This window comes from Quercus suber, unplaced genomic scaffold (assembly GCF_002906115.3).
Source record: "Quercus suber isolate HL8 unplaced genomic scaffold, Cork oak 2.0 scaffold_773, whole genome shotgun sequence".
In the NCBI taxonomy this organism is placed as follows: Eukaryota; Viridiplantae; Streptophyta; class Magnoliopsida; order Fagales; family Fagaceae; genus Quercus; species Quercus suber.
This window is the reverse complement of record NW_027070209.1, coordinates 685-28,681: the sequence shown is the minus strand read 5'-3', so window position 1 is coordinate 28,681 and position 27,997 is coordinate 685. Positions and strand designations below refer to the sequence as shown.

The window sequence follows — 27,997 nt, the reverse complement described above, 5'->3', positions numbered from 1 at the left end:
GGCCAGAAAAGTAGCTGCAGTGCATCTAACGTGGTGGTAGCAGCTTTTCTTTAAATATGTTTTGAGTTCCCATCGCTCTTGTATATGTATGTTGCACGTCATTATCACTGGAGTCTCCTGGAAGTTTGCCTTGATCATTTGAAATACAGATTTGAGCTGCGTTTACCATTTCCGAGGAGGAGTTCCTCCTCGGACTACCTTCCATTCGCTTCTTACTTATGAGACTTTAGAAATTTGAACCCCTCACAATTATTTCCCCCTTCTCGGACATTCCCTCGTCCTCAGATAAGACCCAATACCCAATATATATATAATTTTGGGCCCTTATCCCTACAACAATTATTATATTGAGACCCACCACAACTGAAAATAAAGATATTGTGAAAATGTTGTGACATTTTGTTGTTGTCACAATATTTTTCACAACTACTACTAAGGTGTAAGTTTTTTATAGGTCAACATAAAATAATAAACTATCAGACCAAAAACCATCACAACTAAAAATAAAATTATTGTAAAAATATTATGATATTTTGTTATGTCTCTAAAATTTTTTTGGTTTAGTCAATTTTTGTGAACCAAAAATCATTGTTTCACTTTCTTTGTCTTAAATTTCTCACTTTAGGGTCAGCACGTGCCTTGTATGTGCCACCCAAACTAATTCTTTTTAATGTGCAAGAGAGGTTGATTAGAGTAACTTTTATCAGTCACCACCTAGATTTTGGGTTTGATATAATGAGAACATAAACCCATTGTTCTTCTTCACTATGCAAGAAAGATTGATTAGAGTAACTTTTATCAGTCACCACCTAGATTTTGGGTTTGATATGATGAGAAGATAAACCCATTGTTCTTCTTCACTATGCAAGAAAGAATGGTTGGATTTGACTAACTACTTACATTATCAAATTTCTCTATATTGGACATATATGGTAAATTTTATGTCATACATATCCTTAATAATTTAATTTCTTTCGATGGAGAAAGGGGTTATTACTTATTACTACTTATTTTTTCTCAAAAAAAGTAAAAAACTTATTTCTACTTATATTTCTACACCTAAATCTTACAATCCTATTAGTATCATACAAATAAGAAGAATTGAACCAGTTGAATTCGTGGAACTTTAATGTTTGATTTGTAGTAGAGATAAAATTGACAACCGTAAACTATGACCCCGACGAAACTAGATCTTGTGGACAAAAATGAAAGAAATGTTTTTATAGAGGTAATAGTACTTGTTTCAGAAGATATGCTCTTCAGGCACATGTAACTAGCAACAGAGTAACTAGCTATGGCTTTTATTCGATAACAACTGAATCACTTTTTTACTTTTTAATATATTTAGGGATTTCAATTAGAAAAGAAAATGTTCCATACTAATTGATTTGAATCCATAATAACAGGCTTCAAAGTATATAATATGACCTTGTGGCACTTACCAATAAAACCCTAACAACTTTAGTATTACACATAATAACTAAATTGTAAACAGTAAAATAAAAAGATAATCTTTTCAGCCTAAAAATCTAATGACTTTCCGTGTGACATCTAAAAGTATAAAATTAACAATGGCCAATAAATTTTTATTTTTTTTTTAAAATTTGAACTTAAAAAAAAAAGTCGCATGTAAAGAAATAGTTCAAGTTATTAATTTGGGCATGCAAAGAAAGAAATCTTCACACATGTTCTCTCTAAATTTGGATTGCTTACATACAAACGAAAAGAAAATATCTTCATGTTTGGTTTGGATGCAACTTTTTATTGATTTACTTGTTTGCTGGAAGATTGTTAATTATAGTTGAACTTAGAGTGAAGTTTTAAAGATCGTACATTAAAAAAAAAGGGTTGTGCATAAGGAGGCATATGTTTTGTTGGTTGCTTTGGCTACTTTGGCTACCTGGGGCTGCTAGGCTGCTTGTATGTTGTTTTTTTGAGCTTACTGTTTCATTTTGGTAAATAAGATTTGCTAATATTTCAGCTTGGGATGCATTTTATTTGACAGTTTTTGGCCTACGCATCCTACTAGGCTATGAGAGCTACCTTATGTGCAAAACCCTGCAAACCAAGTTAGGGTGGGGGAAAAGCAATTTGAATTCCTTTAGGTTGTGTTTAGATGGCAATATTTAGATTTGGATTTGAAATCCATTTATTTAAAATACCTTGATTTGAAATCCCTTGATTTTAAAATTCTTTGTTTGGGTCTTTTTAAATAATGAAGGATTTGAAATTCATCATTTGAAATAAAATTGTTTGGATATCTAAATTTGGATTTAGATTTAGATTTGGATTTGGATTTAAGATTAATAAAATATATTTTTTAATTATTATTTTTCTTAATCCTTTTACAATTTCTTTTTCTTTTTTGATAATAAGAGTCTTAATCATTTTATTTGCTGAAGACGAGTACAATTCAATAATTTGAATAAGATTTGTAAGAGAGGATATTTACTTAAAAAAGAATTTTTTTTTTTAACTATTTCACAATTATAAAAGCTAATGTATATGGCAATATATAATACTATATGCAACCATAATTAGCATTTTTTAGTTAGTGTTATGTTTTAAATGTTGGGTCATGCCCCTTAGGACATTGATTAACAATACATTTTAGAAAATTTTTTACACCACTTTTATGAGAAATGAAAAAAACTGTCAAAACATTAATTGTTTTTTTCTTTTTCTATAAAAAATTTCTTTAAATGGGTTATTAACCAATACCTTAGGACTATTCAAAAAAAAAAAAAAACCAATATCCTAGGGCATTCATAATTAGCGTTTTTTAGTTAGTGTTATGTTTTAAATGTTGGGTCATGCCCCTTAGGGCATTAATTAACAATATATTTTAGAAAAGTTTTGACACAACTTTTATGGGAAATGAAAAAAAATTGTCAAAACATTAATTTTTTTTTCATAAAAAATTTCTTTAAATTGATTATTAACCGATACCGTAGGGCTATTCAAAAATTTAAAAAAAAAAAAAAAAAAAATGCATTATTCAGTGTGGTCACGAATGAGGAGTTCAAGAAGATATCCTCTTTTGAAACTACTAAGGAAGCATGCACCATCCTCCAGACAACCTATGAAGGAACTAAGGCTGTCAAGGATTCGAAACTTCATAAACTTACTACAAGCTTCAAAGAGATTAAGATGGAGGAGGATGAGTCATTTGATGAGTTTTATGCCAAGCTTAAGGACATAGTGAACTCAACCATTAATCTTCATTTTATTTGCTGAAGACGAGTACAATTCAATAATTTGAATAAGATTTGTAAGAGAGGATATGTACTTAAAAAAGAATTTTTTTTTTTTTTTTTTAACTATTTCACAATTATAAAAGCTAATGTATATGGCAATATATAATACTATATGCAACCATAATTAGTGTTTTTTAGTTAGTGTTATGTTTTAAATGTTGGGTCATGCCCCTTAGGGCATTGATTAACAATACATTTTAGAAAAGTTTTGACACCACTTTTATGAGAAATGAAAAAAACTGTCAAAACATTAATTGTTTTTTTCTTTTTCCATAAAAAATTTCTTTAAATGGGTTATTAACCAATACCTTAGGGCTATTCAAAAAAAAAAAAAAAAAAAATCAATATCCTAGGGCATTCATAATTAGCGTTTTTTAGTTAGTGTTTTGTTTTAAATGTTGTGTCATGCCCCTTAGGGCATTGATTAACAATATATTTTAGAAAAGTTTTGACACAACTTTTATGAGAAATGAAAAAAACTGTCAAAACATTAATTTTTTTTTTCATAAAAAATTTCTTTAAATTGATTATTAACCGATACCTAGGGCTATTCAAAAACAAAACCAATACCCTAGGACATTTGTAGCGAATTTTATTGAAATCTTTCTCGGTTGGGTAAAGATGTAAAGTAGTTATGCTTAGTAAAAAAGGCCAACCTCGTGTATCACCACAGAACACATAAATTGATATATTTATTAATTATTATATTTAGTTTTTATCTTTGTTGATATTATATTAGTGTATTGTAGACTTTACAGTACCACCACTGCTACTACAGTACGTACTACGGCTTTAAGCTTTCTAAGCCCCCCTATTTTAATAATATTTTAATGTTAGATTTAAATTTGGTAGTGGTTTTTTTTTTTTTTGAAAAAATTGATATCGGTAGTTTACTTTTTTTTTTATTTTTTTTTTAAAGATATAAATTTTTTTTTTTTTTTTTTTTTTTTTTTTTTTTTTTAAGATGGAAATTCTACTCTAACCTAATTTAAGTGTATATGTGTGTGAAATTTCCTCCTGTAGACTTGAATTTTAACCCTTGCTCCTCACACTCCAAAAACACCTATACTTGTATAGTAATCATCACACTAAAAGTGTGCGGTAATGTGGTAGTTTACTAGTTAGTTATTGCAATAGTGGTGTTATACACTTATACTTATTATATCATCTACTTTTATGGGAAAAGAAAAAGAAAAGAAAAAGAAAAAAAAATACAATTAATATTTTGATAATTTTTTTCATTTTCCATAAAAGTTGTGTCAACTTTTTAAAAAATAAATTGTTAACTAATACCTTAAAGATATTCGTTAACATAACCCAATTAACAAAAAGGATGATCTAATATTATATTAGATACTCAGCGTGGGTTTGAATACAAACGCATTTGCATTTGTGCTATCCCATGCACTGTTTACCAAACTTGCAAATACTAATTTTAACAAATTTTTATTTTTAAAATTAAATTTTACAATACTATTTACATATTTAAAAATTATTTTATTACAATATTTTTAATTTTCAACATTAGTTATTAGCGTCATTTAAACATATCCTCCCCTCCTCACAACTTTTATTAGATACACCAACTCCCAAGCAACAAGTGTTCAGCTACAAATCCTCCCCTTTAAGTCTGGCCCGGCTTTTTGTTTCTTTTTGTGTTTTCACGCTGTTAACAAGAAGTCATCCTCTCCAACTATATTTCTTTGTGTTTTCAGGCTGTTAATGAGAAGTCATCCTCTCCAACTAACGAAAGAACTCCCAGCTAACAATTGAGTCCATGGAAATGTGTTTCTAATGATGATCTAGTCAATGATAAGACACGTCGTCTTCCGTCTCCTCTATTTATGCCCTACCCGCTTTTGAATTTCAACACACCTACATCTTCATCTTCACTTTTATGAGTTTACCACAGAATCACTTCTCCGCGTCTTTCTATCAGTACCAAAGCATCTTTTCCAGTTCTCGCTACGAATTTCTTTTTGTTAGCTGTATAGGTACGTTGTTCGTTTCTTTTCTTTTCATTTTTTCCTTTTTGAGGTATTTAGGTGTACAGATTACAGATTTGTTTAGTTTTTAAGATTTTTTTTTTTTTTATTAGTCGGGTAGGCCGTTGTCGGATCGGATCCGGTCAGTTTCTTTGGGTGGGTCGGGTCTTCGGATGGGTTTGGACATTTATTGTTTAACTCCCAAGCAACAGTTCTGCACCAAGGTCTCATAAAGTCATAAAAATAAGGATTATATAATGGTATTATTAACTACTAAGTAAGAAATGCAGGCTCAGCTTTTTGTTTCTTTGTGTTTTCAGGCTGTTAACAAGAAGTCATCCTCTTCAACGAACGAAAGAACTCCCAGCTAACAATTCAGTCCATGGAAATGTGTTTCAAATGATGATCTAATCAATGTTATGTAAAGATAAGAATCGTTAAACAAATTTATCTAAAATAGATTTGGGTTGAACAAGATGGGTCTGCTCTCAAAACTCCTATGGCTTGCTTGTTTGAGTATATTTCTGTTTCGCATGGCTGAAAGTAGAGTTCATTATTACGACTTTGTTGTAAGTGTCCAACAATCCACTGCTTTTGTGTTTAAACTTTCTATTTCATGATATAATTCTTGCCTTTTTTGTTTCATTTAATTAATAACTGTACTTAGAGGCTAATTAAACTTATTATGTGGCGAGTTGTAAATGATGAAGATATGAACTTATCATTTAACCTTACCATTCACAGCTCTTTATGTGGTAAATTGTGATAATAATTGTAAAATTTTGTGTGTTCTTAGCATTTTAAACTGTTTATAGTTGAAAATTAAAAATTAAAAATATTATAATAAAATAATTTTTAAATATATTAATACTGTAAGACTTAATTTTAAAATTTTTTAACTAAAAAAATTCTTATAAGTTTCATAAATAATACATAAGACGCAGTATTTTTTTAGCAAAACGCAAGACCACACGGAAATGTGCGTTCCATCATTGCGTCTCCTATCTCTTTTGCTTCTTTTCAAACTTGCTTTTTAGTTTTGTGTGTAATCTGCCTCACAACCCACCGAGCTTCATTTTAAAATTCAAACTTTAATGTTTTTATTTTTTAAACAATACTAAAATGTGCGTCTTACGCACATTTTTTAGCAAACGCAAGACCGTACGGAAATGTGCGTTCCATCATTGCGTCTCTTATCTCTTTTGCTTCTTTTCAAACTTGCTTTTTAGTTTTGTGTGTAATCTGCCTCACAACCCACCTGAGCTTCATTTTAAAATTCAAACTTTAATGTTTTTATTTTTTAAACAATACTAAAAGTTGATAATTTTGCCTCTATACCCAAAAAAACTGAAATAATAATAATAAATCTATTATTATTATTATTATTAATGAAATAGCATTTTAACTAGCGATTAAGATATTAAATAAAGTATGGGTTTATAATATTTATTATTATTTTGGTTTTCTTTCTTCCTTTTTCCTCTTGTAGCTGAGGGAGAAAAATTTTACGAGGCTGTGCAGCACAAAAAGCATGCTGGTTGTAAATGACAGTTTTCCAGGACCAGTAATCCGTGTTCATAAAGGAGATACTGTATTTGTTAATGTTCATAATGAAGGATATTATGGTGTCACTATTCATTGGTACTCTCTCTCTCTCCTGGCTAATATCCAAGATTTAATTTTGTTATGACTAGCATTTTGCTTTATCTATAAATACCTGTTGCGCTTATATAGTCCAGTTAATTGTTTGCCAATCTTCTTCTTTCTTCTTCTTCTTTTTTTTTTTAATATATATATTTTTTATTTTTAATTAAGATGTTATAAACTAATCTAATAAATCTGCCCGTTGATATACATTTTTCTTTATTTATAATGAATGAGAAATTTCCACTTCATAAACACATAATATAATCTCAATCAACAAACTTATTTGAAGATGTTTCATTTTATCTATTGGGGTTATGCTTTTACAAGTGCTTTTTAATTACAATGTTTCATATTTTAAAATTATTGCATGATATCTTTATTATTAATCTTACAAGTTACATTTTTTTTAATATACACAGCCAAGCAATCATTTATCAATTGATCTCCTATTTGATTGATTTTATTTCAAATTTATTAAGATCTAAATGAGTTTTTTTTCTAAGGTTTAAGATTAACGAATTTTTATTTTTATTTTTTGTTTAAAAAGACTAAGATATTATTAAGAGAATCATATTTAAACTTATTTCAACAGGGTTTTAAAAAAAATCTAGAGTTTCAAATTTTTATTTTAAGGGTCAAAACAAAAAGAAAAGTAAAACATATATATATATATATATATTAGTTTCAGTGCAGGGGGTTTTTTAACCTTCTAAGCTCTAAATGGAACTGCACCTGACAGAAAATATGACTCTAACATGTCTAATTTTATGCAACCTTGCACCGTTTGAAAATACAAAAAGGCACAAGTGAAGCGACCCATCAATCGCACACAGCGCCAGACCCACCCGTATTTATTCAACTCGCCGGAGGAACTCCTTGTCGATCTAGTCTCAACGCTCTCAACCGTGAATCATACTACCGCTTCAGTCCAAAATGCCACTATCTACCATATATTGTGGCCAGAGTGATGACGTGGGGTTTTTCTTAACCCTTGGATTTTTTGTGGTCATTTATTGAAATTAAAAATTAAAATAGGAGAGACTGGCAGAGTTTTAAATGAAAGGGGCCCACACCCCTTTCAACTAGCTAACCCAAACAAACACAGTCTAAAAACACTCATTTGTATAGAATATGAAATTTGATAATTCTGATAATTATAGTTATTAACAGTTTTGTTTTTTTTTTTTTTTTTGGGGTGTGTGAAAGATTAGATATTTATTTTGATAATTATAGTAGTTATTAAATATTTTTTTTATTTTTTAACAGTTTTTTTTTTTTTTTTGGGGGTGTGTGAAAGATTAGATATTTATTTTGATAATTATAGTAGTTATTAAATATTTTTTTTTATTTTTTAAAAGAAAAAGATTAGTGCATATTATTAAGATAGGCTATTGAAATATTAAGTAATCTTTATGATTGTGTTTTTATAAGGAACTATTAAATATATAATTATGATCATTGAGAAGTTTAGCAACCAACAAGATTGTTTTAAAAAATAAAACCAACAAGATTCTAATTGAGAAGTTTAGCACAAAAAAATAAAGAAAAAGAAAGAAAGAAAGACGAGTAATTCTAATATCACATAAAAATTACAACTTTTGTCACAATTATTCTGTTCACTTTCACATAGACTCATTATTTTTTTTTTACTACTCATAATTTGCCATGTAAACAGTTGTAGCAAAAGTTGTGATATTTTACATGGTCCTAGAATTTTTGAAAAAAAAGTTCTAATTGAGAATTTAAATATAATCTAAACTCAATTAAGCATATTAAAAAAAAAAAAAAGATAATATTCAGTATCAAAAGCTACTTTTTTTACTTTCCTATTAAAAAAAAATAAAGAAGCTTCTAAAAAGCACCTACACAACTTGTTTTATTACAACACAAATCCAGTTGCGAAGTCAGGAATTTGCTTTTGAGAGGCCAAATAAAATAATAAGAATTAAAAAAAATTCTCCATATATTTTAGTTATATTCACATTATGTAAAATAGTCTAAAATATTATAATGGATGAAAAAATCATTTAAATCTCAATGGATAAAAAAAAATCTAATCAAGTGATCTATTACATTTCATTTTTTTTATAATGATCAATTATTTTTCTTAGCCAAAAAAATCACGTTGCATTATTTTTCATTTATATATTATAGTTTTATAATAGTTTTCATTTCCTTAAAAAAAAAAAAAAAATTATAGTTTTCATGTATTATGATGTTATGTTGTATAATATATTTATTACTTAAATAAAAAATAAAGATTAAAGTGAATTCATACTTGTGGCTGTGGCCACCTAAGGATTCTACCTTAGTTGTAAAGAATTAAATTTTAACCATACAAGTGTTGCATGGTATCTTAGAGCAACCACATCAGTATGTCTCAAAGATTCTGTCTATTTTACACACAAAAACTTACTTTTTTTTTTTTTACACCATCACTTTTACAAAGTACCCACACCAGTTTATTTATTATGCATACTTTTTTATTAATATAATATTTTTCCTTACTTTTTTTTATTATTTCCCACTCACCCCCACCTAACACTTACTCCTTTTTTCTCTGAGAGTCTGAATACACTCCCTTCTTCTTCTTCTTGTCCTTATCTCTATCTCCACCTCTCTTCTTCTCCTTCTTTCTTCTTCTTCTTCTTCTTCTTCTTTTTTTTTTTTTTTTTTTTTTTTTTTTTTTTTGAGAATCTTTTTGTTTCCTCTTCTTCTTTTACAATTTGAGTTTGATACTTTTATTATAGATGATGATTTTGGGTTCGGTTTGATTAAGGGCAGTGATTTTGGGGGGAGAAAGCAAAATTTCGGTTTGGGTTTTTCTTTCCTCTTCTTCAGCATCTTCTTCTTTCTTTCTTCTTCTTCTCCTTCTTCTTTTTTCAATTTCAGTTTGATTATTTATATGAATTTGTATATGAGTTTGATGAACTTGGATCTAGATTTAGAACAATTTTGATGATTTTGTGGTGTGTCCATGTTGTTGTGGTGGTGGTTGGCGGTACTGGGCTGCAGTGGTGATGGTTAGCAGTGCTGGGTTGTTGGTCGGCTGCTTCTTCTTCTTCTTCTTGGCATTGAAGAGTGGGTGAGAGAGAGTCTAACAAGGCAAGAGATAAGAGAGAGAAAATATATAAAATAATAAATAAAAGAGCTATAATACCTGTGCATATATGCACGGTTATTGAAGCAATAAATGCACAATTTTACACCCACTGATGTGGGTGTTTTTTTGCTCAAAATGTATAAAATTAGCAACTTTTTCTATTTTGCAAGATTTTACCCATACTAATGCTAATGCTCTTAGAAGTTGGAGCAACCTTGAAACCCCTTGCACTCTGAAAACCATTCTACAATATTTTAGAAACTCTTGATACATGCAGGCCGCCTTTTAAACTCTCTCTAAATGTCGGTCTCAAATGAAACTCAAACCTCAACTAATAAAACATATTTGGTTGTAGAATTAGAGAGGGGTTTGGTGGAAAGGTCTAAGTGAAGAGAGCAGGTGGCAGCAATGGTCACGAAACAATTGGTAAGTTGGATGTAGTGGTTCCATTGGTAGTCCGGGTGAAGGTGAAGGTGAAGATTTACACCATATTGACTTGTTATTTTGTGAAAGAAACTTGTTATTGCACTAAGACCCGACCTTTACATGGAAGAAAAAAAAAAGACAATGCTCATTAGGAACTTTATTGTTGAAGAAAACTAGATCCAACCCATATGCATTAAGGGCATTGATTTAGGAACTATTTTTTTTAAAAAATTTTATAGGAAAATGATAAAGCAATTACTTTTTCTGATAGCTTTTTATATTTTCCATGAAAATGGTGTTAAAATTTTTCTAATATGATTTGCTAACAATTGTCTTAAGGACATCCGTTAACATGATAAAAAAGTTTTTCGTTTTTTGAATTGAATAACTTACTTGGCACAAAAATTAACATATTTAGATAGTACATGTGGTTGAAAATTTGAGTCCAATTAAAATTCTAATTGGATTTTCTCTTAATTTTGGCTTTAAATATAATATATGTGTGTGTGTGTGAGAGACTTATTCTCTCTTAGCATATTGTTTAATGTAATATGCTAAATTATTTACTAATACTTAATTTGGATAAATATTATTTTAGATGTTCATTTTTCTGTTAATCTACTTGATTCGACTCGTGCATGCCTTGTTGTTGGATAAATGAAGGGGTTTGGGATGGGTTTGAGATTTTTCAGTTTAAATTGGATGAGCGTGAAATTTAATTCCTAACTTTTAGTCGGTTTTGGTATGTACAATATTTTTAAAGATTTTTGGGTTAGAAAAGGTTATTTCCATCCCAAAACCAACATGTTTCTTTTTCTAGTAGAAAATCATGTCTAAGGTACCTACGCAAGGCATCTAATTCACCTTATGTTTTTTGTTTTGCCCTTGAATTTTTTAACTAGAAATTTCTTTAGATAATCAACCAAGAAGAGGAAGAGGCTAAAAAACAACAACAACAATAACAATGATAATAATAAATGCTCAAGAAGATTCAATAATGATAAATTGAAGCTATTTGCAGGCATGGAGTAAAACAACCAAGAAACCCATGGTCTGATGGTCCTGAGTATATCACACAATGTCCAATAGAACCAGGAACAAACTTCACATATGAAGTCATTTTCTCTACTGAGGAAGGAACTCTTTGGTGGCATGCTCATAGTAACTGGACGCGATCAAGTGTCCATGGTGCCATAGTTATTTATCCCATAGAAGGAACAACAACTCCATACCCGAAGACTGATGGTGAAGAAATTTTCATACTAGGTATGTCAAGTTTTTATGGATCATTTATCTTGCAAGCAATATGAATTCTTTTCTATTTTACAACTTAATAGAAAACCATCTTAAAATCTTAGGGAGCCTTTATGTGAGGGTTTATTACAGCATGCTTGGTAACCACCTTAATCTAAAAGTATAAGAAATTATGTTTATGTCCAATAATGTTATATTAATCACTTGTTCTTCTCACTACTACCCAATGTGTGACTTCAATATTTTACCAACGACATCACTCATATAATTAATATTGTAGCTCACATATGAATCTTCTACCAACCCTTATATTTTATTTGATTTTTATTTTTATTCTTCGTGGGTGTTACAGCGCTATTCTTAACCTTCGAGAGCATCTTTTCCTTTGTTTTTAATCTTTTTATTTTATTTTTATAAATGGCTAGAAATCTTCGGGTCACTACTTGAACCCCTCACCTCCCCCTCAACCCCTAGGTGTATTCTAAAACCTTCGACATCTTGATGTTTAGACAATGTCTAACGATTAACTAATATAATAGAATCTTACAGGGTAAATTACTATATATTTTGGTTCATAAATTTTAAAACGCCCGGCTTTTGTCCTTAAACTATTGAAAATGCTTTCCTTTTTATCCTTAAAATTAAAAAAAAAAAAAAATTATCCCTAAACTATTGAAAAATGTTATTTTCTCATTCCTATTTTTGTTTAAAAAACTATTAAAAAAAATATTTACAAAGTTTAATAATGAAAAAAGAATTTTTTAAAGTTTAGGAAAAAAAACAAATTTTTTGTAAAATTTAGGGACCAAAATAATATTTTATTCAATCATATACTATGAATGTGTGTGTACATATATTTTGTTGTTGTTAATGGATCTATCCTCACCTTAGGAAATGGATTTTTTTTTTTTTTTTTAGTTTAAAAAAAAAACACTTCTTAATCCACTTAATTATATTGTATACGCAGGATCTTGGTATGTTGGAAACATTAACGCGTTGGTACTGGAGGACCTTAAAACTGGTGCATCCGCACCCGAATCAGATTCTTATGTGATCAATGGCCAACCGGGAGATTTCTTACCATGCTCAAAAGGTTAGTAAAAAATAAGAAGCATTATCATTTCAAATAAGTATGTGTAAAATTTTTCTAACAAGGATCGGAAAAGACCCAAAAATTTGTTTTGATTGTTGTTACTCATATGATACAGATTCAACTCATCGTTGGGTGGTTGATTATGGGAAGACATATCTTGTCCGAGTAATCAATGCTGCTATGAATGCTGACCTCTTCTTTGGAATTGCTAAACATAATATCACAGTTGTTGGAGTGGATGGTAGCTATGTAAAACCCTTAAACAACGATTTTATAGTGATAAGCCCGGGACAAACCATGAATCTCTTACTAACAGCAAATCAACCTTTGGGCCACTACTACGCTGTCGCTAGACAATATGACACTGACCAGTCGTTTTTTAACGGGTTTGATGACACAAATGCTACAGCAATTCTTATGTATAGTGGCAACTATACTGCCCCAGATGTTCCACTCTTTCCTAGCAACCTTCCTGCCTATACGGACAATAATGCCGCATATAAATTTATTGGTCGCCTACGGAGCTTAGCAAGCAAAGAATACCCAGTAAATGTCCCATTAAATATAACTACAAAAATGTTTATCACAATTTCTATGAACTATCTTCCCTGTCCAAATGCATCTTGTGCGGGTATAGATGGAAATATGATAGCAAGTAGCTTAAGCAACATGAGTTTTGTGAACCCCACCACTGATGTGTTGCTTGCCTATTATAGGTATTCCCATTTTTACTTTTCCCCTTTGAGGATTATCATTTATTTTTATTTTTTCTATTTTGTAAATACTTATTATTGATCATAACACAGTTTCTAAATGTGAAGCAGGAACTTGACTGGCATTTACACCCCAGATTTTCCAAATTGGCCAGAATCTTTCTTTAACTTCACTGCGGACGAGTTGCCATTAAACACTACAATACCAACTCAAGGGACCAGGGTTAAGATTTTAGACTACAATGAAGAGGTGGAGATAACTTTTCAAGGGACTGCGGTATTGAAAATACCACAAAATCATCCAATGCACATGCATGGGTATAGCTTTTATGTGGTTGGATCAGGTTTTGGAAATTTTAATAATGAGACAGACCCCAAAAACTTTAACTTGGTTGATCCACCTGAAGTGAATAGTGTTGAAGTGCCAAAGGATGGATGGGTTACCATCAGATTCAAAGCAAATAATCCTGGTAAGATTTACAGTTAGGCTTGTACTAGAACTCCGCCTAGCTGCTCTAACTCTTGATCTTGTGTTTGGTTCTCACCTAGGCCAAATTTGGCACAAACATTTACCAAAATCGCACAATTTTACTTTGTATATATTATTAGAAATTATAGTATATACACAATAGTAAAATAAAGTGATAAAGGCAATACAACAATAAAGAGAATGTCAATGGTCATAAGTCCTTCCTCTCATGTGGAATTTAAATCCAGAGGTTGAATTCCCTTACTTACACTAGGAAACACGTCTCATCTGATGGGGTTCGGAGTTGAATTCTCTTACTTACACTTAACTGAATAGGGAAAAAAGAAGGAGAATATGACTTCAATTTCATTTTAAAATAATGGAAAACTCAATTAGGCTTTGTAATAAAAGAACATCAAGTTTCATTTTGATAAATGATTGCGTTGAAATATGTTAAGAAATAATTAATTTGTTTAGTTTTTATCTTGATTATATATTTTTAATGTTCAATAGATGAAGGTTGAAATTTCATGTATTAATTTAATTTTGATTTTTAGTATATTTCTTATTTTTGAATGATAAACATGTTTTAGTTCATGCTTTGATCCTTAAAGATTAACCTTGATTTTTCCTTGCTTGAGTCTTACATACATGGGATGATTTGTAATAGGTGTATGGTTTTGGCATTGTCATTTTGAACGACATCTTGATTGGGGCATGAACACTGTAATGATAGTGAAAAATGGTGGCACACCTGAGACAAGTATCCGCCCACCCCCAACTTATATGCCTCCATGTAGACCACCACCTTCCCTCGCTTGGCCCAAGGACTTCGATGATTCTCATGAAGTCAGGGAGGCGTATGAAAGAAAATAATGTCAGGTATTATTTGAATAAACTATTCGGTTAGACTTTACTTTATTTAAAAATATATGATTTCACAATAAAGTAACATATTTCTCTATAGGTAGAATTTCTCTTTGTAGAGATAGTCTAATATATTGGACATTTATTAATTCAACTAAGCGTGCATTTGTCAACAGATTATTTGCGTTTTGCGTTTTGGAGCCCGGGTCCCACGGCATTGTTCACGGACCAACCACCCAAGGAAAATCGCAACAATAAGTGTTATACTGACAGTGTTTTCAGCTTTAAAACTTATTTTGCTATAATATTTTTAGCAATAAGTTTTTAGTTCTTAGCAAAATATGCAATATCTAAATAGACCTTAAGAAATCGTTTGGCTAGCGCGTTGGGTGTTGCGCGTTTACGTTTTCAGCTCTTTTTTTTTTTTTTTTTGCTTGAGTCTTACATACATGGGATGATTTGTAATAGGTGTATGGTTTTGGCATTGTCATTTTGAACGACATCTTGATTGGGGCATGAACACTGTAATGATAGTGAAAAATGGTGGCACACCTGAGACAAGTATCCGCCCACCCCCAACTTATATGCCTCCATGTAGACCACCACCTTCCCTCGCTTGGCCCAAGGACTTCGATGATTCTCATGAAGTCAGGGAGGCGTATGAAAGAAAATAATGTCAGGTATTATTTGAATAAACTATTCGGTTAGACTTTACTTTATTTAAAAATATATGATTTCACAATAAAGTAACATATTTCTCTATAGGTAGAATTTCTCTTTGTAGAGATAGTCTAATATATTGGACATTTATTAATTCAACTAAGCGTGCATTTGCCAACAGATTATTTGCGTTTTGCGTTTTGGAGCCCGGGTCCCACGGCATTGTTCACGGACCAACCACCCAAGGAAAATCGCAACAATAAGTGTTATACAGTGTTTTCTGCTTTAAAACTTATTTTGCTACAATGTTTTTAGCAATAAGTTTTTAGTTCTTAGCAAAATATGCGATATCTAAATAGACCTTAAGTATTGTTAAGTAATGAAAACAAAGTAAAAGAGTTTATTTCAAGAATTAATTCAACTTATATTTTGTAATGATAGTAAAAGAGTTCTTTCAACCCCAATAGCTGTTTGTAATTACTTAGTTCTTCTTATGTGGAGAATATGGATTTGAATCCTTCTTACCTACATGTTGAAATTAAAAAATAAATAAATAAATAAATAATCTTCACACGTGTGTGTGTATATATATATATAATCCCCTAAAAAATTTTAGGAATTGTACTATTTTAAGTCTTCACCTCTCTTTTATAATAAAAGCATGATTTTGTCACACTGTCAATTCATGAAATGGAACCTTAAAATTGTTGGTCCTAAACGTGCATGGCATTCTCGTTAAGGAGGTGATCACAAACTACAATCTTTTTTTATCTACAAAGAGAATGAAATTATGCCTAAATGAAAATGAGGGTCTTGGTATTTATAGTCAAACTTGCACCCCTTAGGAATAGACCCATTTGTATGAACATATGCATCAACCCAAAGATTTGTAACCTTACCCAACAATTGGTTTCTCTCTACCAAAAAACATATTGCATTTGTGAAGTAAATCCATTCACCAAGTGGGGTTATTGCATGTGTGAGGATGCACCATATTATGGTATAATCATCGATCAACATGCATTATATTCCCTATGATTTTGCCACATGTCAAAAACCCACTTATGGTATAATCATCGATCAACATGCATTATATTCCCTATGATTTTGCCACATGTCAAAAACCCACCCTCATTTATGATACATAAAGATCAACAACAATGTGTGAACCTAGCTAATTTGTGTACACATTTTTGTCACCTCACAGTAGTTGTGCCTTTCGTCATATACTACTTTTGTAGCATACTTCAAATGACTTCAATTTCACTATCTTTTGTGTTAACGACAATAATCTAAGGATTACTCTCGCAATTAGGGGCCTAGCCCATACCCATACTGCTATTGGTGACTTCAACTATACACACTAGACCACATGTCGACCTGTGATGAAATTTTCATTTTGTACTTCTTCTTTCATGATTTATGAGCAGCTTTCCACTGTAACAAGCTCAATTATACTATGTTGCATTAATGGCCTTTACATTCATGAATCAATATGTTCACAAGCTTGAATGCTTATGTGTGCTCCTATTCTTGGATATTCACATTTCTACATGCTTAGGGCCCGTCTGGTAGCAATGTTCAAGTATTAGTATTCAAAATGATGTGAAAACTGTGATTTAAAAAGTGTTATAATAATACATGTTTAAAGTACTCATTATGCCTTTCTAAAAAAAAAGTGTTTTCTACAATGTTTCAAATAACATATTTCAAAATGTGAAAAAATATAATTGTGTGCTTGATATGTGTATGTGTATTTTTTTTTTTTTAAGAGATAATTTTATAATAAAAGAATGCTATTTTATTTAAGGAGGGAGAAGAGGAAATAAAAATAAAAAAGAAGGTAGAGAGAGTTTGGTATTGTCAATGGGCTCCATGATTTTCAACTTATTTACAAAAAGACCATCCAACAACATTACTTGTAAACTAAAAACTGGTATTGACAAGTTTTCATAACACATGTTTTAAACATCCTAATTTGAGAATTTTAACCCAAACACCCATAATAAAACATCATTATCAAGCACCTTTTTTTTTTTTTGGTCCACAGTTTTTAGTGTTTGAACATTATTATCCGTCGAGCCATTGGTTGCTCATGCTCACATGTTTGGGGTGTTTGGATGTGAACATGGAAGGGTCTGGAATCCAAAATGGGAAAGGGTTTGAAATCTACCAAAAAAATAGAGAGTCAAAAGTATGAATTTTCATCAAATTGAATCTAAATTGTTAAAAATAAAAAAACAACGTTTATTGACTTGGAAGCCTATTTAAAGACTTCCTAAAAATTTGACAGACAAAAAATATATCCTAAAATAAATTCTAATTAGTATCTTATCATAATAGGAACCTAATTTGACTTAAAAAAAAAAAAAAAAATGATTAGTTGAACCACAGGTTGTTTACCCAAAAAAATATTATGCTAAACTTGTCCTTTAGAAGCTTTGAAGAGTTTAGTAAAACAAACCGTTTTGCTTTTCTTCTTCCCATCGCTCGCCTTCTACTTTCTTCTTTGACCAAAATCCCAACTATGTGTTTGGATTAAATCCAAGCCCACCACATAATAAGTCAGCCAGCACGTGGAAACCTAACTGAAACAAATCCCCTAATAAAAGAAATGACCATGGGCAGTTATTTATTTATTTATTTTTTTACAAAATAGAAATTCTACTCTAACCTAATTTAAGTGTATATGTGTGTGAAGCTCCCTTCTAAAGACTTGAAATCCGATCCTTCCCTCCTATACCCACAAGCACTTATACTTGTGGAGTAACCATCACACTAAGAACATGCGATGATAACCTTAGACAGCTCTAATATCAAAGAAATGAAATCTCACAAATTCCTCCTCTGTTAGCAAGGTCTCCTTAAGCTTCCATTTTATTTCTTTCCTTACTCACTCTGTTCTCTCTTGAAAAATTTAAAGAGTTTCAAACATTCAGAAAAACTACTGTTTTTTAAATTGGGGTTATTTCCATAGGGAGCAGATTGCAAATCAAGCCACCCAATTGCGTAAATCTAGCTTTTTCCTACTCTAGAGTCTACACACGTGGGTTCTTATATTGTAATTTTTTTTTTTGGACAGAAAAGCCGTATATATTGTATTGTAAAAATTCTGATTGGGCATCTTGTGACAAGTTTAAACTTTGTTTGTGAGTACACGTTAACAAAGTTGCCGTTGTATATAGAAAATGACTATTTGAGCCATTGCACCACATAATAGTGGGGGCAAAATCGTTTTTTAAAGACAACGGATTCAGTTCCATGCCTAGGCTCAATAGATTGATAAATTTCTATTTCTCATTGTATCTGGTTTACACTTTAGCTAATTAATTTATGCAATCAAACGTTTTTTTCAAGAATCTTAAGAAGCTATATCTGCTCCTAATAATTAACAAAATATCTGTTGTTCCGGATATGTCAAAACTTGAGCCTTTTGATGGAAATCACTATAAGAGGTGGTCTTTAAGTATGCCATGTATTTGGANTTAAAAAAAAAAAAAAAAAACCATTAAAAGGACCTAAAATTAAGAAAAGAAATAGCCTAAATATAAAATAATGAAAATTACATTAAAAAGATTACCAAAATTAATAAATTACAAAAACTAAATAGTAGATTTTGTCATATATCATTGTGTTAAGCCTGAGCCAACAAATAAAGAAAAGTGTTACATTCATAATATTTTCACAACACTTTCACAACAAATTATAACTGGTTAGTTATTATTAGTTTTAATTTAAACCTACCACTGAAATTACTTTTTTGCCCCACCAATAACAACCTATAATAACTTACTACTTAAGATTTATTGTGAAAATAATGTGAACATAACATTTCTCTTAAATCAATAGATAGCGTTTATTGCTAAAAAAAAGACTGTTTATTACACACACCCGGTAACACATAAACTTGTGTGTAAATTTTTTTCTAACTCAGTTAAAAAATTTTAAATTGATATAATGACTTCAAGTCATGATTTTAGTATTTATTCTAAATCAAATACTATTAAATTATCCAGCCATTTTGACTAGACTGATATGGTGCATTTAGCATCGTCTTTTGATTAGTTGAACCACAGGTTGTTTACCCAAAAAAATATTATGCTAAACTTGTCCTTTAGAAGCTTTGAAGAGTTTAGTAAAACAAACCGTTTTGCTTTTCTTCTTCCCATCGCTCGCCTTCTACTTTCTTCTTTGACCAAAATCCCAACTATGTGTTTGGATTAAATCCAAGCCCACCACATAATAAGTCAGCCAGCACGTGGAAACCTAACTGAAACAAATCCCCTAATAAAAGAAATGACCATGGGCAGATTATTTATTTATTTATTTTTTTACAAAATAGAAATTCTACTCTAACCTATATTTGGAAGCAATCTGTGTAAATTATGTTTTGTTTGATGATTGTGTCCCTACTAATATGGCTGAGCTTGCATGTTTTGCATCTGCTTTGGTTTATGAGAAAGATAACGCAAATGTTATGGTCATATTTTGCAATATTAGTCAAACTCTTTATTTGATATTTATTGATTTTATAAGTTTGCAAAAGAAATTTGGGAAGCTTTAAAAAAGAAATATTCAATTGAAGATGCTGGAACTAAGAAATATGTGGTTGGTATATTTTTAGATTATAAGATGGGTGATGACAAACACATCACGGAAAAAGTCCATGAGTATTAGGATATTTTTCTTGAAATTTTTTCTGAATGAATGGTCATTAATGATGCATTCCAAGCTTTAATTGAAAACCTGCCACCCTCATAGAAAGAATACAAAAATTATCTGAAACATAAGAAGCGTGATATGTCTTTAGAATACTTAATTGTCCATAACCGGATTGAGGAATCAACCAGCCAGAGGACAAATGTGACTTGGCTAATTATAAGGGCAATTTGGCTGAACAAAAACCTGGAAATTTTGAAAATTTTCAAAAATATGCTCATGGGAAATGACCTAACAAGATCCATATTCACATGGGTTATGATAGAAAATAAATTGTATAAAATGGGTCTCGATCCCAGAAAAGTCGCATATAAAGTATAAAGTTGATTTCTTAGCTCTCTTGCTATCGCTATGTATGTGGTAGTGGGATGAATTTTGGTCGAGCATAGGGCACTAGGGGATTAATACCATGACATCATCATTTCGGATGTATTTTAATATCTAATTATAGATGTCTGGAGCTCCCTTTGAAAGAAAATAAACTCTGTTCTTTGCTCATTTGCTACACAGTGCAACTGCCTAAACTTCTAAGTACTTTAATCGCATTGATATAAAATGGATTGTTTAGGATTAACAAATCATATTATCTAGTAAGTGGGTTTAAAATTTCATATTCCAATAAGACCATTTGATCCTACATTGCGAAATTTTCAAGAATAATCTGTAGTGTTGGCTACAGGAGAGCTTTGGTGCAGTTAGTAATTAAAAATCTAATAGTAAATTCTATTAGTTGAGTCTGAAAGCCTAAGATGGTTAGACCAACATCTGAGGCTTTAATTTCAATCAAGTTTCACGTCATTTGGCTGAGTACTAAAATAGTATTGATTTTTTATTTCAAACCTTAAATCTGTCATAACAATTTTAAGTTTGGCAAAATACATATATTCTAATCATTTGTAAAGAATTGATTTTGAGCTGGAATTTTTGTCGTAAAATTTAGACATAAATTAGTACATCTCTGTAAAAATTTAACAATATGTTAATAACTGTAAACACATCAGATGAATTTTATAAAAGTACTGATCTGCAGACAATCAAGAGATCAGCTTAAAGAGGGCTTGAAAATATCAGTACTATATGGAATTATGTTGATTGGTTGGAGTTGTAATTTTATGTCCGCATTTTTACATATGCAAACTACTTGATTGAAGTTTATTATGCCTTGGGTTTGATGTTTACTATGTGAAGTAAAGGCATAAGCCTCGCTATCTATGCTTTTAATATTTCATGATTCATGAATAATGTGTGTGATATAGCTTTGTTAAATGTATACTCTTTGAAGTAGTGCATCTGATGTATGTAATTTTTGTTATTGGAACCACCTTAATTTAGATGGGCTAGGAATTTCTTGAGTTACATATGCTTTTAAGGTTGGGAGTTTTATGTTTGATTTTCCTTTAGATTTGTGAACTAAGAGTAATAACTAGTAAGTTTTATTTTTTGTTTTGGTGTTACAAGAACCCATGTTTGAGCTCCTTCAGGTTCAAGCTCTCGCTTCTTCTGCTTTCAGGTACATGAATTGCTTATAAGCTTTTGGTCAGTCATGACACATTTTGAAAAGCTTATATTGCATTATAACATTTTAATAAATGAACGTTATATACATAGTGTTGTTTTATGCAATTATATTAGTAAACGTGTATGTTAAATAGACATGTTATGAAAAAGGAGGAGTTTGGGAAATACTATTTTTTATTGATAATTTTTATGGTACGTTTGGGCTTTCTCTTATCAAAAAAAAAAAAAAACACAGTTTTGAAATTCCATGGAATGTTTGGCGCCTTCTAATTCATGGAAAGTTATACTCATCAGTAATTATGTTTCTTGTCATAATAAAAGACATTATTAATTATTTAATTGTCAATAGTGTGTTTTATCATCTTTGGAACACAAATAGATTGATAGATCAGTCCATTCTGAGAGAGATAGTGTAGATCTGTGAGCATGATTTTCTCCTTCCAGGTGGGAAAAGTTTCTCCATTAGAAACTTGGATCAATCTCTGCAATCGATAAGTATAAGGATCTATTTATAGCCAAGACTTGTAGCTTTAAGTAACGCCTCCACAATAACTTCTTGAATAGCACCATGAACTGATATAGCTGCACAACTTGCTCCACCAGTGAATATGATGTTTCCTTGCAGAGTGGTAGCTTCATAAGCATATCCACCTCTGTTAGGCATTTTTCTTCTGGCTCCAGCAACTTTAATGATTAGCTGCCAGTTACTCCCATTACCACAACTCAGAGCTTGATGATCTTTGGCTCTGTCAGGATCTTGGTTTTTGGAGAAAGCATCTTGGTACCTGCAGTCAAACACTGAGCTGTTGGAATAACTTTCATTGGGTTGGGGTTTATACCTTCATGAACCACTTTATTTCTGTGATTCCATATTGTCCACAAGAGGATGATAAAGATTTAATGTGGAACATCATCTCTTGGTCAAGCTGTTTGAATCGTTGGAAAATAGTCCCAATCCAACATTCAAAAGTTAAATCATTAAGTCAGAAGTATGGACAGCCAAAGGGGATCCATGCCACACAGCTCTGGCAAACGGGCAATAAAGAAGGAGAAGAGATATAGATTCATCCTCTTCTCACATAAGGGACAGATACTCGGAGTTGGCATTCCCCTATTTTTCAAGAATAGTTTCAATGGGAGACTGTCATGTAGAATCTTCCACACAAAGGTAATGATTTTCACAGGGAGTTTCTTCCAAATCAAATTCCAGGTTTCCTGGGGAAGTCATAGTTTCACTGATCAGGGCAAAGGGATGAGGGTTGTTCTGCCTGCTTGGGATAGCAGTTTTGCTTTCCAACCCTGTAGTTTGGATTGGAGCCTATCTACCAGGACATGAAAATCAACCACTCTTTCCCCCTAAGCCTGAAATTTAAACCAAGGTATTTGCTTGGAGTTTGGACTAGATTAACTGGAGGGGTTTGGGCAAGAATATCTTGGTCCTCTCTAGGCATATTAGGGGAACAATAGAGATCAGATTTTGAAAAATTAATACTTTGTCCTGAAATTGAGCAATACCAATCCGCAACTTCTGCAAATTGGACAAAGAGTGCCTATCATTTTGAAAAAATAAGAGTGAGTCATCAGCAAATAGAAGGTGGGTGAAAGAACACCCATTTCTCCCAATTTGGACACCCTTAATTTTCTTGAGGTTCTCAGCTTTCAATAGTGAAAGTGATAGGATGTTTGCACACTAGAGGAAAAGGTAAGAGGATAAGGATCTCCTTATCTAAGTCCTCTAGAAGGTATAAAGGATTTAGAAGTGCTACTATTAATGACTAAAGTGTAGGACACAGTTGTAACACATTCCATAATCTAATTCACCCATTTTGGACTAAATCTCATGGATAAAAGAACAGGTTTTAAGAAATTCTAATCAACTCTATCATATCATTTGCTCATATTTAATTTTAAGGCACCAAAAAAAATTTTCCTTCCCTTTTTTTGCATAGAGAATCAAAGATCTCATGCACAATAAGAATATTATTGTAATATTCCTCCCTTTGATGAAAGCATTTTGGAAGGGGGTTTTGAGTTGTCCATAAACGGTTTTAGTCTATCGACAAGTATCCTGGATATGACTTTATACACCACATTGCATAGACTAATATGACATAATGTGTAACATCCTCAGGGAAGACACTTAAGGGATAAGAGTGATATATGCATGATTAAGGGATTTTAGAAGAGAACCTGAGTGAAAAAAAATAAAAATAAATAACACCATATTTGTGTATGACTCTAATATTGTTTCTTGATTTCCTATTAATGGTATTAAAAAAAATCTTTAAAGAACTTATATGATATCAAATGAAAGCAAACAAAAAAAAATGTTACTTCTACAACATTTTTCACAACGCTTTACAACAAACCTAGATAATAGCCTTAGCAGGTTGTTATAAGGCTTTATTGATAGTAAAAAAATAATTTTAGTGGTGGGTTCAAATAGAAAACAAGAAGCAACTTAACACTTAAAATTTGTTTGAAAAATATTGTGAATATTGCACTTCTCAACAAAAAAAAAAAAATTCACAATAGTTGAGTTAGCAAACTTTATAGTTTTCATCTAGGTCCACCACTAACATCACTCTTTTACTTACTACCATCGATCTACCACATTAACAAATGTAAAAAGTTTAGTCAAATTTTGTGTTTAGAAAATAAAATAAATTTACGTGGTTCTTGTTAATAATAATAATTTTGCATATAAAACAAGATAATCAATTTTCGCCTTAATCCCCCAAATGCATCAAGACCCCCTATTCTCTCATCCTCTATCTAGTCCTTTAAAAAATTTAGTACCACAAATTTGACACATTTTTTGCCACAACTATCTTATGTAACTGATTATGAGTGATGAAGAAAAAGTGATAGTTCATGTTATGAAAGTGATAGCAGTCAATTATTATCTATAACATAGACAAATCATGTCTTTCACCAACTTCTTGTACCTCTCTCTCTCTCTCCAACACTTTTTTTGTGTGTAAAATCCCTTTTACTCTCTCTCTCTCTCTGCTCTTCTTATTCTTCTTCTCTTCTTTTTCTCAATCATCTCTCTCTTGTGTCAATCGATGGAGTTATTGGCTTTAGCTTGGTTTCTTCTTCTTCTTCTTCTTCTCTCTTATCAATCTTCTTTGACTCTTATGCAGAAAGTCAATACTGAATCGTACCGCCGTACGGGAAAATATACCGTACCAGCCATTAACCAGTAGATACTCCTCCAAAGCGTACCAGAAGAAATACGGGTTATACCAGCCTATTTTAGCTGTATCGGCCTGTAAGGTTGGGATTGGCGTTTTGGCGTACAATTAAAAAAATTATTAAAAAACATTTTATTTAATCTAATATATTGGTTAACATGCTTAAGCTAATATGTAGGCTTATAAAATATATGGATTTTAAATTTTATGTTGATAAACATAAAAATTCATAAATTCATACTTACATAAATAATATAAATATAAATAAATATATATTTTTTGATATATATATATATATGTATAGAAATATATAAATAGGGTAATCCCAAACGGTATTCCGGTATCAAATGGTACCGAAATATTTCGTTTCACTAGCCAAACCAAAACAACATCCAGTATGAAATTGACTTCCTTGCTCTTATGTCTATCAAAGCACTACCAAAATAACTGAATAGTGACATGTTTGTTTGATCAACATAAAAATAAGACTAAATTGCAAACAATACCCTTAAAATTTAAGATCTTATAATTTAAGAATTTGGATTTTACGGTTTTACCCCCTAAAGTTATATGCTTTGGGATTGTTACCCCTTCTATCCATTTTTTGTTGAAGTGTCCGTTAAGTGCCATGTCATCTTGCCACGTGTGATTTGTTGATCCAATCAAAATATGACACATGGATTTTTGTATTACATGTAATTAAATAAATTTAAAAATATTTAAGTGCTTAAAATAAATTTTTCAAAAGAAAGAAAGAAACACTCTAAAACTCTTCAATAGTAGAGAAGGTGTAGATGGGTCTCATAGAACTACCCTGACTTATTAATGGATGGGTTATTGAACCAGAAGGTCCAAAAATGCTCCAACGGTGAGTCACTTCCCTTCAATTCTTCTTCTCCCCCTGTGATCTCTCTTCCTCTTCCAACTCATCCTCTTATTCTTCTTGGGTTTGGGTTTGGGTTGGAGTAGATTGTATTGCTTTGTACACCAAGGTTGAGACTTCACATTTCCCCATTTCATCTCTTTGGTTCGTCTTAGGTCTTTGCGATGTATGCGGATTAGTATTGCTTTGTTCCACCAAGGTTGAACTTCACATTTCCTCCACCACCATTTTTCTCTCTCTTTTGGTTTCTCTCCTGTTCTTGGAATGTTTGGTTTGATTTCTATTGGAGCATTTAAAATTATTTAATTAAAATGAATTTATATGACAATATAAATGTAAAGATGTGGAAGCTAATATGGAAGATAAAGAGTTAGTGAAAATGTTTAATCCCACATTGAAAATGAGAGAGACTCTTTTATTCTTTTGGGTTAGATAGTGCGCAAGAGAGATGTGACGGGAGGAGGTGTCAAAAATGAAAACGGATCAGCCTCTTGGATCCTCTTATTATAGCATTACAACACCATAAAAATCTAGCAATCTCCTTAAGGAGAATCAACCCATGGAGCTTACACAAGCTAAGAAAATTTGGAAAGATTTACAAAGCACCACAATCTTGGAGGGAGTTCCAAAAAACTTTGCAGCACAAACAAAAGGAGACATCCTTGAGACTTTGATCATGTGCATCCGTGTGGAGGAGGAGGCTAAAGGACAAGATGCACTCATGACAAAGAGAGAATGTAATTCCACCACAAAGTAAACCTTATTTCTGCCAATAATAATATGCCAAAAATCATTTTCCTAGAAATGGTCAATTGAAGCCTAAAAAGAGAGTTTTCAAAAATAATAATAGACCTCAAGGAAAGGAAAACCCGAATAAAAATAACAATAAAAACCAAGAACCCCTTCAAAGATCAATTTATAGATCTTGTTTTGTCTTGGCAAAAGTGGGCATATTCTCGATTTTGCAAATCTCAAAGCGTGAATCTATTCCGCAAGCTAACATAACAGGAGCCTTTAGTGGCTATGATTACAAATCAATATAGTGCAATATGTTGAAGGGTGGTGGGCAAATTTGGTGCTAATAGAAATGTTTACTATGAAAAAATTGGTTCAAGTTGTACACTCCCTTTAAGAAGAAAAAACAATTATGCTTGGTGACTCTAGCAAAACCAAGGTTCTTGGGAGTGGTGAGTTGATTTGAAATTCACTTCTGAACATGTGCTAATATTGAAAGATGTACTTTACACTCCATTCATGAGGAAGAATTTGATGTTAAGTTTTTGCTTAACAAGGCTGGCTTCAAGCAGACTATGGAATCTGATAATTATGTAATCACTAAAAATGGATTATTTGTGGGCAATGGTTATGCTTGTGATGTAATATTTAAATTAAATGTTGAGAATAATAAAGCATCTACCAGTTTAGTTTATATGTTTCTTCTATTAATTTTTGTTATGCTTGTTTATTCATATAAATAATAGATATGTGGAAATCATGAGTAGTATAGGATTAATTCCAAGACTTCAAAAGATTTTGAAAAATATGAAACTTTTAGTCAAGCTAAGATTAAAAAATGCCTCATAAAAATGTTTAAAAAAATACCAATTGCTTGAGTTAATTTACTTTGATTTATGTGAATTCAAGGGAATTTTTAACTAGTGGAGGAAATAGATATATTTCACTTTTATTGATAATTTCTCAAAATATAAATTGTTTATTTATTGAAAAATAAAAGTGCTACTTTTGAAAATTTTCAAGATTTTTTAAAAGAAGTTGAAAATCAATTTGGTAGAAAAATAAAAAGAACAAGAAGTGATAGAGGTCATGAGTATGAATCAAATGCTTTAACTAATTTGTTCAGTTTTGGAAATTATCCATGAAACTATTCACCATATTCACCTGCTTCTAATGGTGTGGCTAAAAGAAAAAATAGAACTCTAATTGAATTAACAAATACCATGTTAATTAATTTAGTGCACCTTACATTTTTTGAGGTGAAGCTATTTTAATTACATGTCATGTTTTGAATAAGGTACCACATAAAAAATCACATACCACACCTTTTGAGATGTGGAAAGGATGTTAGGTTATATTTTCTATATAATTGGCTAATCTTCGACAAAACGCAATTTACTTATAAATTGGATAGATCTAGTTGGGTTTGATGCATATGAAGTGGTTGATTAAAAACATGAAGATTGATCCA

General features: G+C 31.1%; 1 protein-coding gene and 1 long non-coding RNA gene across 3 annotated transcripts; both read left to right on the top strand.

Moving 5' to 3' along the window:
• The first annotated feature begins 4,900 nt into the window (after positions 1 to 4,900).
• LOC112034160 (laccase-15) lies at positions 4,901 to 15,225 on the top strand. 2 transcript variants are annotated; one of them, XM_065767121.1, is made up of 10 exons: positions 4,901 to 5,251; positions 5,356 to 5,466; positions 5,563 to 5,811; positions 6,732 to 6,883; positions 11,440 to 11,684; positions 12,640 to 12,765; positions 12,881 to 13,481; positions 13,590 to 13,948; positions 14,618 to 14,829; positions 14,991 to 15,225. In XM_065767121.1, the coding sequence occupies exons 3-9, from the start codon at positions 5,719 to 5,721 to the stop codon at positions 14,821 to 14,823; spliced, it is 1,782 nt and encodes a 593-aa protein (XP_065623193.1). In that variant the 5' UTR covers positions 4,901 to 5,251; positions 5,356 to 5,466; positions 5,563 to 5,718; the 3' UTR covers positions 14,824 to 14,829; positions 14,991 to 15,225. The 2 variants fall into 2 exon arrangements, with proteins under 2 accessions (XP_065623193.1, XP_065623192.1); XM_065767120.1 differs by lacking the exon at positions 5,356 to 5,466.
• A 32-nt stretch (positions 15,226 to 15,257) lies between these two features.
• On the top strand, positions 15,258 to 15,895 carry LOC136064830 (uncharacterized). The gene is made up of 2 exons (XR_010626475.1): positions 15,258 to 15,494; positions 15,656 to 15,895. It is a non-coding gene; the product is annotated as an uncharacterized LOC136064830 (long non-coding RNA).
• Positions 15,896 to 27,997: the final 12,102 nt, after the last annotated feature.